General features: G+C 49.0%; 1 protein-coding gene and 2 non-coding genes across 3 annotated transcripts; all 3 read right to left on the minus strand.

Annotated features, from left to right (window-relative positions):
• Nucleotides 1-1434: 1434 nt before the first annotated feature.
• On the minus strand, nucleotides 1435-11808 carry TNPO2 (transportin 2). The gene is made up of 25 exons (XM_044658423.1): nucleotides 11728-11808; nucleotides 11040-11152; nucleotides 9971-10046; nucleotides 9172-9321; nucleotides 8901-9007; nucleotides 8523-8656; nucleotides 8199-8280; nucleotides 7902-8024; nucleotides 7688-7806; nucleotides 6436-6496; nucleotides 6043-6214; nucleotides 5673-5825; nucleotides 5312-5537; nucleotides 4867-5038; nucleotides 4693-4779; nucleotides 4356-4463; nucleotides 4113-4271; nucleotides 3535-3622; nucleotides 3170-3268; nucleotides 2958-3053; nucleotides 2422-2527; nucleotides 2134-2233; nucleotides 1902-1976; nucleotides 1680-1812; nucleotides 1435-1526 (listed from the first exon to the last, which is right to left on the minus strand). The coding sequence occupies exons 2-24, from the start codon at nucleotides 11136-11138 to the stop codon at nucleotides 1705-1707; spliced, it is 2700 nt and encodes an 899-aa protein (XP_044514358.1). The 5' UTR covers nucleotides 11139-11152; nucleotides 11728-11808; the 3' UTR covers nucleotides 1435-1526; nucleotides 1680-1704.
• Nucleotides 5118-5187, minus strand: LOC123232811. Its single transcript, XR_006505313.1, has one exon. It is a non-coding gene; the product is annotated as a small nucleolar RNA SNORD41 (small nucleolar RNA).
• Nucleotides 6325-6395, minus strand: LOC123232812. The gene has a single exon (XR_006505314.1). It is a non-coding gene; the product is annotated as a small nucleolar RNA SNORD41 (small nucleolar RNA).
• Nucleotides 11809-13265: the final 1457 nt, after the last annotated feature.

Genomic DNA, 13265 nt, shown 5'->3' on the forward strand with positions numbered 1-13265 from the left:
CAAATAACCACTTCTCACTCACTTCTCCCCTCTGGGCTCTTATTAAGGACTGAGGGAATGAATAAGTAGAAATTCTATGGGTCATCTATTTCACTTTTCCCCTCTCACTCTGATTCACAAGGGCTCTGACTTCCCACTGCCACCACTTGGCTGACAATTCCCAGCAAGTAAACCACCCAGAAGAAAGCTTTTCTTGGCTATGGTCAAAGCTGGTTCCAGCCATTGTCCCAATACCAAAAATGTTAAATAAAATGAGACAAGAAAAGGATGGCCCTGAGGCCTGAACAGGACAGAAAAGGAAACAGGAAGGAACCCCTAAGACTGTCCTATCAACATTTCTAGGAGAGAGAAAGAAGAGATACTAAGTTGTATTCATTCAGTTTATGCTCTGATATCTTAGGGCTCATCCACATATGGGGAACCAACAGTGGTAGAGAAGCAAAGTCTTCCTCCCTGTGGGAAGATTGCTAGGTAGCCTCAAGATGGAGGCTGGGAGACAGTTGACCCAAGTTGAAGGGGCTCACCTTATGCTCCGAACACGCCACATCTCCCAGCTGCTACCTGCTTCCCCTTCTGTCCCCCCTCCCCCCACTGGGTTTGAAAGGGAAAGGTGAAGTAAACGCAATAGCAGCAGCAGCACGATACAGGTGTACAACCGGTGAGAGGAGAATTCGCTGAGCAGTAGCTTTAAAAGCATGCGTCTCTACAGTGCTGACCAGCGTAGCGGGGCCCAGGGCCCAGGAAATGGCTGCCCTCCTGGATGAATCATTGGGCTAGACAGCCCAGAGGAGGACCTGTACCTTCTTTTTCTCCCTCCCCACCCCACGGCCCCAAGGCACTGGGCTCTTGCCAGTTGGGACCCTCTGTCATGGCATTCTTCAGACCAATGCACAGCACCTATTACAGAAGCATCTTAAACTCTAGATGAAGGTTACATTTAAGTCATTATGGCCTAACTCACAGGATTCGCTACTCTAAATGTCACCATGCAGTCAGGGAAAAAGGTGGGAGAACCAGGCAAAGCCCCACTCCCACCAATCTGGATGCACCATAATCCCCACAGCGACACCCCCCACCCCGCCAGACTGATGGGCAGTACCAGAATAGTGGCTGCTTGTTCTATTTTTCCTTTCGTTTTTAAACGTTTTTTAACCCTACTCCGTGCGCACGAGAGAGACCACCTGTGTCAGTGTCTCTCGGATCACTAGAACAATTCCCTTTCCCCGTTTGTTTCCCCTTCTTCCTCCTCTTCCTCCTCCAAAACAAGATCCTGTTGCAGCGAGTCCTCCCCCCACCCACCGCCCCCCGTGTGGCTGGCACTGCTCAGGCTTCTGCCAGAGATGAAAGCCCCTGGTTTGTAGAATGAGCGTGGAGGCCCCCCACCCCCCACCCCCGCAATGGCAGGAAGACGGGAAGTCGTTTAGTTTTGTGTCCCACGTACTCCTCCCTAACCCCCCACTGACAGGGCACTGCAACACCTGGATGCTGATGAGCTCCCAGCAACCCCTCCCAACGCCGTCAGGAACCTGGGGGCAAAGAGAGAGGAGGAAGGAGTGTCAGCAACAGGGCCCAGTCCCCAGTGTCCAGAGCCCCAGGCTGCTCCCAATAGCAGCTTCACCTCTCTTCCACCCTTCTCCAGAATGGGCCTCACAGGCTACTCCTGGAGGCCTGGGTCTTACCTAGTGCGTGGTCTCCCAGCTTCACCTAGACTCCATAGAAGGCAGCTAATCTCTCCTTGAGCAGAGGTGGGAACTGCTCTGAAAACTGCTGCCAATTCTCTTCCCCCACTTGGTCTTTGAAGCCATGGAGTATCTGGTGAAGGGAAAAGAGGGGACATAGAAGAGGTACCCCTAAGTAGAGGCAAAATGGGAGGAAGTCCTATCCCAAGCCTCAGGACTCACCTTATAAAACATGTCCCGGAGGTCATCCTTAGGGCTTACCCAAGAGGCCACAGCATCACAGAAGAAAATAAAATCCTGAGAATAAAGACCCCCATTCATTCCAGCTGTGAAGTGCTGCCTGTCACAAAACCCACTCCCAAATACTGACACTCCCATGCTCCCATTGTCCCTAGGAGACAAGCTCCTTCCTCAAGAAAAAATAAAAATCCCTCCCTGCCCCAATCCCTATTACCTGAACAACCCCTCCTGGGTTTACCCCTATCATCATACAGATGCCCCGGAAGGCTGAATCCTTCTCTTCGTTGTCTCGGATGTTCCTGAGAGATGTGCACCTGCAACAGGCACAGTAAGAGAGTGGGTGTGGGCAAGCAGCTCAGAGAGACAGCAAAGTCAAGAGGACAAACCACCAGGATGAGCCCAGGAGGGGAGAGAAAGCAGCAGAATGGAATGTTGACATGCAGTTTGAGACAGGAGGGGGAAAAGCAGGGAGAGCAAGGTCATAGGCAGCACACACACCCACCAGGGCCTGATGAATTGCTGGAGCATGGGCGCCACCTCCTGTGGGCACACGTAGCCCAGGCGGCCGATGGTGATGGCTGGAATGGCAGAGGGACTCGTCAGGCGACCTGAAACCCCGAGTGGCCCCGGGACTGTACGTGGCAGGGCCTCTGGGTGGGGGCACCGACCCCCGCCCTGGCCCCAGCCCCTGCAGACTCATTTTGGAGGAGCCAGCAGGGGAGACAAACGATGCCCAGTTCAACTGTGCCAGGCTTCAGGCCCCAGTGGGGGCTCAGTCCCTTGACCCCTTTTTGGGGAAGGAGGCTGGACTGGGCCTGTGGCCCAGAGATTTGGGCTATTTTCTGTGGATATCTCTCTTTCCCAGACCATGGGGAGAAGAGGACTGGGGGCCTGGCCCCAGGTAATTTAAGCACAGTGATACAAGGATATAGGGGGCCCCAAAATTAAGGATAGGGGGACCCCCACTGGGGGGAAAACTGTGGCTTCCCAGATTGATGGTAGGGGAAGAGATTACCCAGGTTGGGCCTGGGCTCCCACCTGTATTCTCCAATAGGGTCTTGGGGGTGTTGGGACGGTTGATGATTTCCACCAGATTGTTGAGGACCATCTGCACATAGGGCTGCATCTCAGCCCCTGGGGGACATAGCAGGAGGAGGAAGATTAGAGCCACTTAAGAAATCAGTGACTTCCTACCCAGTCTTAGCCTCCTACTTGTACCCCAAGCATTTTGTGGGACCCTGGGCACTCACCCATTTGCATGCAGATCTCCCCAATGGCCCAGGTAGCATTGTTGCAGACGGAGATGAACTCAGGATTCAGGTTAGTGCCCAAGATAGGCATGAATTCCGCTGAGGGGAGAGGTTAGGGTGAGATACTGCTACGGAAAAAGAAGTACAGGGAAAGGGAGAATAAGGCAGGAGCTCCTGGCCCCTCAACTTTGAGGACTGAAACCTGAAAATCTCCCTGCCCCAGGCACTCTTCAGACCAGACAGTATGTCTACAATCAAAACCAGTAGCACACCCCCCAATGGTTTATCTCCAACACTTTCCAGGACAGTGGCAGAGCTGGGAATATGGACTATAAGGTGAGGGGCAGCAGATCCTTAGCAAATACCGATGCAGGGCTTGACATGCATGAAGCAAGCTTTGGTAAGATCTCCCAGGAGAGCAAAGGAGCTCTGACGGACTTCTGGCATGGTATCCTGGGGAAAGGGGGAAACAGCCAAGGGTCAGTGTCCAAGGAGGTGGGCACAACCTCCACTCCAGCCAAATGGCTATCTTCACTGTTCCCTGAATTTGATCCCCATGACTTTAACACTGCCTTTTCCTCCAACATTCCCTCTCTTATCAATGCTTTCTTATGGAAATCCTAACCACCCTCAAGTCCAGCTCAAATCTGCCATCACCCATTAGAAGTCATCTCTCCTTCCTCTGAACTCCCAACAAAACTTCCTATTTATACCACTCTAATAACTATTACATTTGGCCTATGGCAACTTATTTCTTCAGTAAGACTATAAACTTCGGGGAGGGACTTCATCTTATTCTTATTCATACCTCCTCAGCTTCTGGCTCAAGATGTCACATTAAAAACATCACTAAATATTTGCTACATGAACAAATGACAGAATTGAGGGTTGGGGGTAGGGAGGGACCAGGATGGCCTGGACTGGACTAGACTGGAGGACTCACTTGCATACATTGGAAGAGTAGAGTCATTATGTTGCTTCGGGCAACCAGTTGTTCCACTTGGCCTCCCAGACCTTCAGCCAGCCCACTAAGGAGATCTAGGGCAACAATCATGAAGTCCTTGTCTGGGGCCTCATATTGGTCTGGGTGTTGGTTGTACATCTGTAAGGTGGAGAGATGAAGAGTAATGAGAGCCCCAAGGTGGAAAGGAATGGCCAAGAGGATCCAAAGAGGCCTGACACATACCATAGCCTGGGCCAGTGTCTTCTGGACAAGTGTGACACAGCGCTGATAGACAGGCTCACAGTAGGGCAAGAAACCACTCTGGAGGGCTGTGGCCACAGATGACAAGCACTGTGTGGGAATGAAAAGGAGTGGTTAGGAGATGGGTTACCCAACCCTGGCCATCATGCCAACCCAGGCACGATGGCCTATGCTACAGGTCAGGAACACAGAACCTTTGGAGACACTAAAAGGTCTGGCTTTGGGGATAAGGAATGGACAAAATGAACCTAAACCATTCTTCATCTGAGAATGGAAGAATCAGGGCAATGATCAACCACAAACACCTCTCCCCACTTACTTCCAATAAAGGGAAGAGGTCCTTATCTTCATCTTTCAATTCATTCCACTTCTGGATGAGAGGGGGCATCAGTTTTTGGATGTATTCCTAATGAGGATGGAAAAGTAAATGAGTAATGAAGGGGAGAAAAGAGAGGGAAAAGAAGGCTAGAGTACCCAGGCACTCAACACTCACTGGCTGATTAAGGTGGTGGCCCACAGAGTCAGCAAGCGTTCCAATGGCATCATACAGGATCAAGAGGTTCTTGTGTTGGTACTTGCCGAAAGCAAAAACAAGAGTATCCAGGATGAAGCTCAAGTAAGGGACCAGCTCTGTGCATGCTTCTTCCTCCAGGGTAGCAAAAGCACTGTGGAAAGGGTTTAAGGACCATGGTAAGGGTAAGCCCAGGTAACCAGGATACCCTAAAGATAAGGCCTGGATATGCCCAGGATCAGACAGTATGAATACTATAGAGATCAGTTTGACATCAAACAGTAATTTGTCCATCACATCCAAGGAAGACCCAATTTCAAAGGCTGTTTCCATCAAGCTGCAAAGACCACCACCCTTGCCAGGTGCTCAGTGTCTAAGTGCCAAGTTGGGTAGCATAGTCCAGGAAAGGAATTCATGGTAGCATTACCTGCAGGCTGCCTCCTGCACACGCTTGTTGCCATCCAGGATTCGCTTCAGCAATTCAGTCATCAAGGGCTTCAAGTGCATGTCCGGCGGTTGGCTAACTACCCAGTGGGCATAACGACTCAATGTCCAACAGGCAATGGATCGTACCAAAGCTTTCTTATCTGACAAGCACTGGATCAGGTGGGGGATAAGCTCAGGCAGATATGGAACCATGCCCTGCATACAGCCTGGAAGAATGGGGAGGAGACACCCTCAGCAAGAACTGGTATGGATAGATGGTTGGGCATATATACCATCTATACCAGGCACTTCCTACCCTTCGCAATCCCTGATTAATGCTTTGACTCCCCTTCAACTCTCACCCTCAGCAATGGCGCCTAGGACCAGGATCCCGGACTCCTTGATGACCCACTCAGGGTGGAAAAGCAGCCCCTTGAGCAGAGGTAGCAGGTGAGGAAGTAGCTCCTCCCGAAACACATTGGCCAAGACATCCAGTGCTGCTGCTGAGCATTTCCCTGAAATCATGGAGGGGATCAGTCACTACTAGCAACAGGCACTGGGCAAATAAAAGCCCTCATTTCCTCCAGGTACCCAGGAGATCAGACAGTATGAATACAATAGCCATCACCACAGGCTCAGGGATGATAACTGCATCATGTTCCAAGTGCAAGGAGAATGTCCTTGGGCATTTATCCCTACCCTTCCCCACCTCTCACACCAGCCCCAACACACTCAAGTTCCAGTCTGACAGGGTGTCATCATCATCATCATCATCATCCTCAGGATCCTCGGGGTCCTCTGGTCTCTCCTCTTCATGAGGCAGCGTCACTGTTCGAGACTTGTGGAACCGTGGCTTAATGTCTTGTTCACTATCTGGAACAGCCTCATCCTCCTCCACATCACCCTGAAGAGAAGGCCCAGCAGGGGTCATGTTGCTGGGTAGATCAATGCTTCCTGCCAGTTACCCCCTTGCTTCTTAAATCCCCAACCCTCTTCCCCAGAAAGGCCTCCTCCTGGGATCAGACAGTATGAATACAAGAAACCTTCAGAGAACACTCAGGCTGAGAAGGATGCATCATTTCCCAAGAGCTAAGGACACCTCCAATCCATCTCTGAGACCTCTACCTTGAGCAGGATGATGTCAATCTCCGAGTACTTCATCCCATTCACCAAGATTGGAATCAGCCTGGGAAAGGGAAAACTATGTAAACCTTAGGTATCTTAAGGCCAGTCTGGTGGAGAGAAGGGAGCTGAGTGACTGGGAGAGCTCAAGTAGCAGCTCCTTGTAGTTTGAATGTCAAATTAAGGGAGCCTTCTCAGCCATTCCAGCTCAGGAATAATATAGAGTCAAGAACATCAATCTTTTCCCAGAATTTACATAAAAGTCAATCTTTTCCCTCAGGATTTTAAGATTTCTCAAGCTAAATAGTTGTTATATTCCTCCCCTAAAATACACATGCATTTTTTTAAACCCTTAACTTCTATGTATTGGCTCCTTGGTGGAAGAGTGGTATGGGTGGTCAAGTGACTTGCCCAGGGTCACACAGCTGGGAAGTGTCTGAGGCTGGATTTGAACCTAGGACCTCTCATCTCTAGACCTGACTCTCAAATCCAGAGCTACCCAGCTGCCCCCACACACATGCATTTTTAAGATACTTCAGAATGTTAAAATATTAGCACGAAACAAGAACTACACATTCTAATTCTACACTACTTCAGTGTGCATTTGTAGGAGGTTTTAAGTTTTAAAGGCTGGCTTTGGGGCATCTTGGTAGCTCAATGGATTGAGAGCCAAACCAGGAGACTGGAAGGTACTTCCTAGCTATGTGATCTTGAGCAAGTCACTTAATCCCACCCCTCCCCCCTTGCCTAGTCTTTAACTGCTCTTCTGCCTTGGAATCAATACTTATTGACTCTAAGACAGAAGGTTTTAAAAAATTTTTTTATAAAGGGCAGCTGGGTAGCTCAGTGGATTGAGAGCCAGGCTTAGAGACGGGAAGTCCTAGGTTCACATCTGACCCCAGACACTTCCCAGCTGTGTGACCCTGGGCAAGTCACTTGACCCCCATTGCCTACCCTTACCACTCTTCTGCCTTGTAGCCAATACACAGTATCGACTCCAAGACTAAAGGTAGGGGTTTAAAAAAAAATTTTTTTTTTTTTTACAAATATTCTAGTAGTAAGAATACTGGATAAGGAGCCAGGAGATAGATTCTAATTCTAGTCTTAATTCTGCCACGTAGTCAATTATATAATCACTGTTAAGTCAGTCTGCTCCTAGAGAAGGAGCCAGGAGAGGGGTCAGGATAGCAGGACTCAATTAGGTGAGAGGTAAGGTTAGGAAGAAGAAGGCCTCAGGTAAACAATCAAAACTCACTGCACCAAGTGGGATGACAAGACTTCCTTGCAGATAGGTTGTTCAGCTAGTGTCAGCCAGAACTCACAGGCCTCCAAGGCCACGTTTTCATCATGGTCCTGAGTCCTTTGCAGCATATACTATGGAAGAGGAGAGAAAGAAAAGAGGGTCAGCATGCTATGCATTTTGCTATCTTATGAAGGCCAACCCCCTTCCCCTCCAGACTCTTGCACACCTGAATGATGCTATGCATGTGGGGGATGAGCCGATCGATCCGGACTTCTAGCAGCATGACCAGGGCCCGGCACACGTTCTTCCGAACTTCTGGGTCCTCATCCACGGCCAGGGCAAACAGGTGCTAGATGTGCCCGCACCCCACCCCAGCCCATAAAGTCAGTCTGAACCCAAAGAGGGTAAAAAGGGCCAGGCCCCAGCTGGGGTCAGAGTTCCTCTTTCCACCTAGTTCCTTCCCCTCCCCTGTCACCATCCAACCATCCATAAGCCTGTCAGGCACCAACTACAAAATGCCTACCTCAATGAAGGTATCAATGTTGTCCATCAGTGCCTGGGCTCGATCCATAATGAACTGATTTACACAAGCAATGGCATGGGACCTAGAGAAGCAGATCAAGAAAGGTGGCCAAGAACAGCTTAAGTAATGGTAGAAGGCAAGAGGAAATTAGTAATCTAGTCTCTTTATACCAATGAAGAACCTTTATTTTAGCAAGTGACCTCTGCCTAGCCCTAACTGTTCTGAAGCAGGGAAGATAAGCACAGATTCCTCTGGGCTCTCCTTCTCCCTCAACCCTGGATTTCCCGGACTCTAGGGGTCAGTTTCAGGTATAGACCCACATACCGGATCTTGGGACTACAGTGCTTGAAAAACTGCAAGAACTTAGGAATCATGATGTTCAGGGGCCGATTGAGGGCATCACTGTCCAAAAGCTCAGATGAGTCTTCACAGATCTTCTGTAAAGCTCCAAAAGCCCCCTATATAGCACACAAGAAGGGCACAGATCAATTGAGGGTAGCCGAGCACATAATTCTCACCACACAAAGAAAAGAAGGCACAGCAACCTGAAATAGCCAGTGTCCATTCCTGAACATAGTCTAAATGGGACTAATATCTCTAGCAGCTCTCCCTACTGAGAAGGAGGAGGGAGGTACATTCTAACTGTTTTTCTACAGTGGTATATTCTAATTGTATTTCTAAAGTGGCTACAAGGCCTTCTACCTCACAGGTGTTGTAATCTTCAGAATTGAGGAGGTTACACAACTGAGGCAGCAATTCTGGCCACATCTGGAGCTCTCCCTTGGAGGCAATGGTGGTGATGAGGATGCCTAGAGGGAAAAAGGGAAGACAGAAAATCCATGAAACTAGGAATGGGCTTCTAGGTGCTCACTTTGGGTTACAACACACAGAGTCAGAAATGGAGACAAAGAAAGTCTTACTGAGACAGCATCTTCAACCCAGCCTGCCTCTCCACCTCCACCCCAAACCTTACCAATAGTGGCTCGGATGAGCGAAGAAGCATCACCAATGTTATTGAGACATTCTTGTTTGATAAAGTCAGCCACTGGTGGGGGAAAGCTCTGGTAATGTGCCTTCACATTGTTCTTCAGAATGAGGCCACTGAGGGAGCGTGTTGGTTCATCTGGGGAAAGGAATTGAGGAAAATACTGGCATAGAAATTACTAGGGGCTCAATTCCAGTCAGCCAGAATTATAGCCCAGGCCCTAGGGAATGGCAGGATCCATTCTCTGAAGAAGCAGAGAGGTCAAGCTGGCCTGACCTACCCAAGAGTGACCTATGTCAGCCTGCTGAAGTGGGAAAGGAAAAAGGGCTCCAACCTGCCTTTCCAGGCACATTTCATACTCCTGGCTCTCACGCAACCAAACATTTTACAGTCCAGTCCAATTGGAGTATAAATAGAACAATGCTGTACTGATCTCTTCATTCAAGCTGTCCCCCATGGATCAAATGCATTACTTGCTCACCTCCGTCTGCTAAAATCCTTATGGACAATCTCCTCATGAAGCATTCCCTGACTCCTTGTTTCCTCAATTGATTACATTCTATAGCATACTTACTTACGTACATTTCTCTGACACATATTCCTCAAGTACAGGAATTATTAATTTTTTATCATTTTATCCTCACTGAAATGACTTACACAGAATAGGAGCCAGATAAATGTTTGCTGATTTGGACTTTTTAATTCAAGATCAGGCTGTTGTACCTCTGATCTCTTAGGCCAGAGGGAAGAGGGCAAAGGAAAGGTACCTGGGGCCCATCAGACTTACCTTCTGACTTCAATCGTGTCAGGACAAAGATCAGGTAGTTATTAAAGTCAGGAAATTGGTTTAGTTGCTTTAGTTTCTGTAGGACAATATTAAGGACTAAGTCAGTTCAATACTGACCCTTCTAGACAACACTAGTGAGGAGTTAGAAGTGCAAAGAAGAAATTAGACCCCTGGGGGACACTAACTACTTCCTAATATCTCTTCCTTCCATCTTAAATCCCATTCATACTCAGTGGTTATCATCTTATTATATGCACAATGCCCAAAGAAGTTTCACTAGTCTCCTGACCAACTGGAAGATAGAATATTTCCTAGTAGGCCCAGGTTCCATTCTTTTCCCTTCTTCCTTTACTTTTATCATATGTAAATGCCTGGAGGTTTTAGCAAAGGCTAGACTTTCTAGAGCTCTTTTTAGACAAAGTGTGGTATAGTGAATAACATATCAAACTTGGGAGTCAGAAAGACTTGGGTTCAAATCACACCCCAGGCAAAAATCTGTGACCTTATCCAAGTAAATCTTTCTGGGCTTCAGTTTCTCATCTGTAAAAGGAGGATGTTAGATATGATGGCCACTAAGTTTCTTTCCATGATCTTATGGTCTCTCCCTCCAACAAGATCAGAGGAGCTTGAGTTAGACATCATCTGAATGCAACCTCTTGATTTTATAGAGGAAAAAAAGCAAGGCCAGAAACCAATGGAAAGTGACTGGCTCCGCCATGGATTAAATAAGTAGTGGGGCCAGGAATTGAACCAGAACCTGTGGCTTAAATTCTAGCAGTTTCCTATTAAGAGTTCTTCTCTCACCCACCCCCTCCCATGACAGAGTGCTGGTTGGACACAGTAATAAACTGTAGGTACTCTTTATCATTTAAGGATGAATTAAGGGAAAGAGTACAATATACTCATACAATTGGATACAAAAAAAAAAAAAATACATAAATGTTACCAGGCTCAGAATACTCTTTGACCCCTAGCCCACAAGGAGGAAAGAGGACTTTGAACATACAACCCCTAAGCTCCTTCCCTCCCCTCTATCTTTCGCAGCAGATATCAAGCAGCCTAAGGATACATCTTGGACAACTCGCTGAGTGGCCGTGTTAGGGGATTGGGAATCCTTGAGGAGCTGGAGGACCTGCTGAAGGCCCTGTTCATCTGGCTGCCAGTCCATGGTGGGGGGTTGGTCTAAAAGGTGGCAGGGAAAAGAAAAGGAGGCAGATTAGAACCTCCCGGGTAGGTCCTGGTCACATAAGTGGACACCAGTGCTGGCCCTCACAGGGGAGGGCGGAGATGAGGAGGCAGAAAAGTCCCTGGGGCCACGTGGGGAGGCCAGGGGAAGGGGGGGGAGGGGCGCAGCAGCAACTACAACAAGAGCCAGAGCTGATCACTCCCCCACACCCCGCTCTCTGCTAGAGGTCCCCGAAGCGCTGGCCCCAGGGAGAAAGGAAGAGGGCCTCGGTCCCTCCTGGGCTGAGCCGGGGGAAAGACGAGAAGGGGGGGGGGGGAGGTGCCAAGAGGAGGGTGCACGCTGGCCTGAGGCCTCAGCCCTCCGCACCCCCATCCATCTGGGCCGCCGCCGTCGCGCCGAACCACCTCCTCGCTGCTTGCCCCGCTCTCCCCAGCTCCGGGCCCGGGCCCACTAACAGGCCAGGCCGCTCCCCGAGGCCCAGCTTCGGCCCCGGAGCGCCTGCTCCCTCACAACAGGCCACAGCTGGCAGCCGGCTGGACCGGGGGCCGTAGGCTCAGGCCGAACCACTCACCGGGACCCGACGATGACCAGGGCAGCGGAGACTACGGCGGCGGCGGCGGCGGCGACGGCGGCGGCGACTCCTCGCTCTGCGGCTTCTCCCGAGACACACACGGGGAGGAGCGAGGAAGCGAATAAAAAATAAAAAAAAAAAAAAAAAAAAGGGAACGCGACTTGGCCTGAGCCGCAGCGGCTTCCGTCCACCGTTCAAACTGTCTCCCTTTAGCCAATCAAAACTCTGGGCGGGCCCAGGGACACGAGAGGAGGGAGGAAGGCGAAAGGCGCCGGGCGGTGGTGGGAAAGGAAGAAGAGGCGGAGCATATTCTCGAGGGTGTCACGTGATCAGCGACTGAAGCGGAACCAGAAGAGGGACTCTGTCACGTGATGAGGGAGACACCACCCCCCACCCCCCACTTCTTGGGTCTCTCTAGCCTTTCAGTCCTCCAGTCTCTCTACCTTTCCATCCCTGCACATATACTGGAGTGAGTGATCCCGGTGTTCTATGTGTCGAAGAGTCATGTATCCTCATCTTCAAGATCCAGAAGCCTCGTTTCTTATCCAGGGCCACCCTCTTTTCCCCTGCTACATTTCCTCTCACCCTTCCTGAGGTCCAGCTCTACCACTATGGGCTGTATAACTTTGAACAAATTAACATGTCTGGGTCTCAGATTCATCATGTGAAAAATGAGAGGGCGATCACCTGTAAAGATTCTCTTCCAGCTCTGTCTATTATTAACCTATAAATGCAATTAATTGTTTCAGGAGCACTTTGGATATATATTACCTCCTGTTCCAGACTAGCCTTCCAAATTCCCTGATTTGACTTGTTTCCTTCTCCATAAAATGAAGTGATTGAAGAAGATCCCTTTTAGCTCACTGTTTCCATGATTCCAGGGTTCATACATACTAATAATCTTCCATTCCTGCCCCTTACCCTCCCCAGGTTTCCTTGTTTCTTGACTTTTTTCCTCTTATACCATTCTTCCTCAGACTTTCTGCTGCCAGCTTCCTAAAGCCCAAGGCCAAGCAGGTATGTAAGAAGGTAGTTGTCATTTTGTTTGGTCTGTGAGTTCTGAATCATCACCTCCAGGGCAGAGATTTGAAGAACTTAATTTATTGTTTTGTTTTGTTTTTTCAGTAGCTTCCATCCATCAAATATCTTAATCATCCCAATGTTTAGGAAAATAGGAGAGAATGGGAGGTAAAATGGAGACAACTAACACAAAGGCCTGAGGGAGAATGAGCTGGCCATTGTAACAATTGAAAAGGCCAGCCAGAGTGGAGGAGAGTAGATTAGGGCATACTGGGACTGTCGACATCTATAATGGGGAAATCCTGGCTCTAAGGATCTTGGATTTAGGCTCCTGGGCAAGGAAAAGGATGTGTGTGTAATTGTAGAGATTAATTAAAAGGAGAAGCAATTCTCTTTTCATAAAGAGACCTCTGCTGGAATTTCCATTATTAGGGGCATAAGAAAGAACCAATGAACAGTATGAATTAGGATTGTGACCATCACCCTATTGTTTAAAGAGAGTAGAGAGTAAAGAGCAA

Source organism: Gracilinanus agilis, chromosome 1 (genome assembly GCF_016433145.1).
Source record: "Gracilinanus agilis isolate LMUSP501 chromosome 1, AgileGrace, whole genome shotgun sequence".
In the NCBI taxonomy this organism is placed as follows: domain Eukaryota; kingdom Metazoa; phylum Chordata; class Mammalia; order Didelphimorphia; family Didelphidae; genus Gracilinanus; species Gracilinanus agilis.